This window comes from Elephantulus edwardii, unplaced genomic scaffold, assembly GCF_000299155.1.
Source record: "Elephantulus edwardii isolate Elephantulus edwardi_28Jun2011 unplaced genomic scaffold, EleEdw1.0 scaffold00012, whole genome shotgun sequence".
NCBI classification, from domain to species: domain Eukaryota; kingdom Metazoa; phylum Chordata; class Mammalia; order Macroscelidea; family Macroscelididae; genus Elephantulus; species Elephantulus edwardii.
Genome location: NW_006399762.1, coordinates 23,751,345 through 23,756,190, shown reverse-complemented (window position 1 = coordinate 23,756,190; position 4,846 = coordinate 23,751,345). Strand labels below are relative to the sequence as shown.

The 4,846-nt window shown below is 40.3% G+C and overlaps 1 protein-coding gene across 1 annotated transcript in view; it reads right to left on the bottom strand.

Annotated features, from left to right (window-relative positions):
• Positions 1 to 4,253: 4,253 nt before the first annotated feature.
• Positions 4,254 to 4,846, bottom strand: part of CASP6 (caspase 6, apoptosis-related cysteine peptidase) — an 11,281-nt gene continuing 10,688 nt past the window's right edge. The window contains exon 6 of the mRNA XM_006881094.1: positions 4,254 to 4,492. Coding sequence (XP_006881156.1) covers positions 4,254 to 4,492 — 239 coding nt within the window. The remainder of the gene's footprint in view (positions 4,493 to 4,846) is intronic.

The following is a 4,846-nucleotide window of genomic DNA, read 5'->3' as shown; positions in this document are numbered from 1 at the left end:
GAAGACACTGGCAAAATTAGGCCCCACAGAATGATGTGATACCAATTGACATGTTTCAAGTAACATATGCAGCCTGAACATGCTCACCAATCTGTACGAGGAATATGTAAGACTGCTGCTTGGCCAGCTGACTGGAAGAGATCCATATTCTCATTCCCAAGAAAGGTGCTCAACAGAATGTGGAAATTATTAAGCAATCTCATTAATATCATATGCAAGCAAAATATTGCTGAAGATCCAAAAATGGCTAGAACAGTACACTGACAGAGAACTGCCAGAAGTTTAAACTGGGTTTAGAAGAGGCCATGGCACCAGGATATCACTGCTGATGTCAGATGGATTTTAGCAGAAAGCAGCGAATACTAGGAGAATGTCCATTTGTGCTTTATTGACTATCCAAAGGCATTTGACTCAGTGAATCACAATCTGCAATAGCTAACACTGAGAATGGGAATCCCAGGACACTCGATTTTGCTCATACAAAACCCATACCTAGACCAAGAAGCTGTTTTCCCAACAGAGCAAGGGTACACTGGATGATTTAAAATAAAGAACACTGTGGAGAAAAGACTGAAGTCAATGATTTCATACTACTTGGCTCCATTAGCAACATCATTGGTACCAGCACTGAGGAGACATATTGGATTGGGAAAGTCAGCTGTCAGGGACCTAAGGTCCTGAAGAGCAATGATGTGCACCATTAAAGCATAAAGACCAAGGTATGCCTGATCCAAACCATAAGCTTTTTCAGTCACCTGCTAAGCATCTGAGAACTGGACAATAAGGATGAAGACTAATTGATGGCTTGCAGTTGTGGTGTTGGAAGAGAGTACTGAATATGCATGCATAGCCAAAAGACCAAATAGCTAGGTCTTAGAGAAAAGTGCAGCTTAGAGACAAAGATGGTGAAGCTTTGTTATTAGAAGGGGCTATTTCTTTGAAAGGATGGTCAGCCAAAGAGAGGGTGACTCTCAGTGAATTGGATTGACACACTGTCCCAGACGGTGGATGATGGGTGTCCCTTCCTCCAAGTTCTCAAATCTGAGGGTGGTGGTGTGGACATCAAGGTAGAAAAGGGTGGGAACTAATGGCGAGACTACCACCCAAGAGTTTGATGGGCTGTCCCAGGCTGTGCCTAGTACAAGAAGGATGGAGCTGACTTTGCCAAGTGGTGCTGTGTTCTCAAAACTGGGGAACATACTCAGCCCTTGCCATCATGGAAAATGCCAACAAGCTAGCCTGTTATTTCAGCATCTGCCAGCAGAATGATATCCTCCCCGATGGGGAGCATGACCTGAAAGCGCTCACTACGTAACTAAGAAGGTGCCTGCTGCTATCTCCAAGGCACTGAGTGGTTACCACATCTAACTGGAAGGCACTTGGCTGAAGCTCAATATGGTAAACGCTAGCCACCTGGATTCAGAAGTTTTCTCATGAAGAGATTTACTACGGCAATTGTTACAGCACTGTGCAGCACAGCTCCCCCGCGCCTGCCCCTTACTGGGATCACCTTTCTGTTTAGAGGCCAGAGTAAGGAGGAGGCATCCATCAACCTCAACACCATCAAGTCCTAGACTTAACAATTGAGGAGAAGGGCCTCATCTGGGGCTCCTGGCTGCTCTTTCCTGACTCTTGCTGCCTTTGTGATATTGGTGTGTAGTGTTGTCTCTGTATGCTAACTCCATCATCTTTTCCAGTCCACTGCAGTAACTATTTGGGGAGTGGGGGGGGGGGTGGACCATGGAATGTACTAAGTATGAATGTAGGAAAACTAGGAGTTGTTAAAAACTACATGGTATACACAAAGATAAGACTTTCCAGGCATTAGTGAGCTGAAATGGACTTTCCGGGCATTAGTGAGCTGAAATGGACTGGCATTGGCCACTTTGAATCAGATCATTATATGATCTGTTCCAGGAATGAAAAGTTGAGGAATGGTGTTGCATTCAAAGTTAAAAAGACTGTTGCAAGATCTGTCAGTGCTGTGATAGGATACTCTCCAAATGTGTGCAAGGAAGGCGTGTTAATACAACCATTCAGATATACAGGGGGAAACGGAAGAATTCTACCAACTTTGGAAGTCTGAAATTGCTCCAACATGTAGTCAAGATAATAGTCACTGAAATGTAAAAGTTAGAAACAAAGTAGAGTGAATGGTAGTCAAAAATTAAGGGCTTGGTGACAGAACTAAGTCTGGAGATTGAACTTAGCACATTTAGTTATTGCTCATAAATACCTTTTTTAAGAAACACAGTAACTATACACAAGATTAGGAATCTGATTGACTATATCTGAATTGTTGGCGAAGCTCAATAGTGAAAACCAGGTCAGGTGCTGACTGTGGAACAGACCAGCAGTTACTCACATGTAAGGTCAAACTGAAGAAAATTCAAACAAGTCCACAAGAACCAAAACAAGGCCTTGAGTCTATCCCACCTGAATTTAAAAACTGTCTCAAGAATAGGTTTGAGGCACTGAACATTAAAGATCGAAGACCAGATGAATTGTGGGATGACATAAAAGATATCTGAGACCAGGTTGTTACAAAGAGGAGAAAGACCGAAACAGATGTCAGAAGAGACTGAAAATTGCACTACAGCATCAAGAAGCCCAAACAAAGGGAAAGGATGCTAAAAGAGATGAAGGAAAGCTTTAAAAAGGCAGCTTGAGAAGACAAAGCAAATTATTAATAATGGACTGTGCAAAGAGCCAGAGTTGGAGAATAAAAAGGGGAAAATCTCTTGATATTTCTTAAGCTGAAAGAACGCCTCTTAGAACTCCCTAAATAACTGGGGATCCTTAAATAATAAAATTTAGTCATTCCACAAAGCCAAAGGTTTCCTCAAAGATCAATCTCAACTACATCCCTTCACACCATGGGATTCCTAAGTCCTCATCTGACCCTAAGTACATAGCTAAGCCTTAGTGCGCTGTACCCACTGTAGTCAACAACCGTGTATGGAGCGGAACTCTCACTCTGAAGAGGATAGGGATGGTAGGTGGAAGGAACTGACATCACAAAGCTGAATTCCAGGCCTTTTTATGTACAGAGAAGAGTAAGAGTAGAGAGATAGCCTGACAAATAAGCTTTCACTCTTATCCTATGAGCAGACATGCTCCTGCTCCAGTTCTTCCTTTGTCATCTATCAGTGACCCCTAAGGCGGCACTAGCCTGTCCAGCTCACTAGATCTAGCTCAGAGCAGTATGCAGGCATCTACACACCTAATGGGCTAGCCCCTCAGTGACACATAATAGATGTCAGTAAGTTAACATATATTATTCCATTCATTTTATCCTCTGTGATTGTAACTGATGACTTTTAGAATGTCCAAATCCCAGAGATGCACGGTTTGAATTCACCAGATGTTCTGCTGGAGAAGGAGGGACAATCTCCTCCTGTACTAGTCAGATCTGATTTGATGGTACATGCACAAAAATTAGTAAAATTAAAAAAAAAAAGAATGTACAACAACTTATGGAATACAATGATATTATTGTAGAAATAGAAAGATAACTAGTAAAACAGGTATGAGGACCCAAGCATGGGGGAGAGGGGTGAGAGGGGAGTAATCATAGGGTTGCACCAGTATAATGTAAAAAATTTATTATTTTTAAAATTTATTATTAATTTCAATGACAATTTACAGAGACTTGGGATTTCCATTCATTGTTGCAAAAAATTTATTTTTTTAAAAAAAAGAAAATTTGCAAATGTTTTACTTACACCAAATTATATTTCAACCTTAGGATGCCATATAGTAGTTCTTAAAGGTTTTTTTTTTATGTGACCAAATGAAACAAAACTACTACAAATAACACACATTAATATGTTAATCAGTTACATTTAATAAAACATGAATTCCAAATTTCTCATTAAAGAAAAATTGATCTAATTCTTCAGTTTTAAAAACCTTTTAAAAACATTACAAAATAAACTTTTATTTTTAAAAGAGCCACCATAAAATACAGTTAAAATCAGATACTTTGTAGCTAATTTTGCAGTTTCCTAAAAAAAGGATCAGTTATTATAAATGCTTATACATTTATGGTAGTTCCCTGAGGATTTAGTTTCTACATAAATCTTTCTTTATATCCAATGATTTTTCTTTTTAAAACAATTCTCTGCTAGACTTTAATTAAACCTTAAAACATTTTAATGTTCTGGCCCACAACCTTCAACTAGTGATGAGTAATAACAGAAAAAGATGGGAAATATATTTGAACCTTGATACCTAAGAGAAAATAGGTCCCATCATTTAGATTTTGGAAAGAAGTGTAGCTTCTTTGTGAGCATTGAAGCAAAGCAGGGAACCTGCTTCTTCCCAATGGCTCTTGGGTCTTTGCAAAAGTCCACCCGGCGCTGAGAAACCTTCCTGTTGACCAGCGTGAGCAGCTCTGTGAACTCCAAGGAGGAGCCATACCTTCCCAGCATCTCACACAAGTCCTGGATGTACCACGAGCCGTTCACCGTTTCCCGGTGAGAATAATAACCTGGAAAAGATGGAGGAAGAAGAAAGACGCTGCAGTGTGCTGGCTTCCCCTTACAGGGACTGAAGAACAACGGTTACAATCTAGTTACAAAAGCACACATGCTCAGAAATCCCTGGAGAAAACCAAGGGGTATCCACGACACAGTTTAAAATTTTTTCTCTGTCAGCTTTTCGTACATGGGAAAAGATACTAAATCTCCACAAATAAGGCTAATTCTTTATCATATCATTTCCTAAAAATTCCCAAAATGGTGGTGGTGGTTGTTGTTATGTGCTGTCGAGTCATTTGCGACTCATAGCGACCCTATGTACAACAGCCCTAAACCGTGCTCTATCCTGTGCCAATCTCATTGCC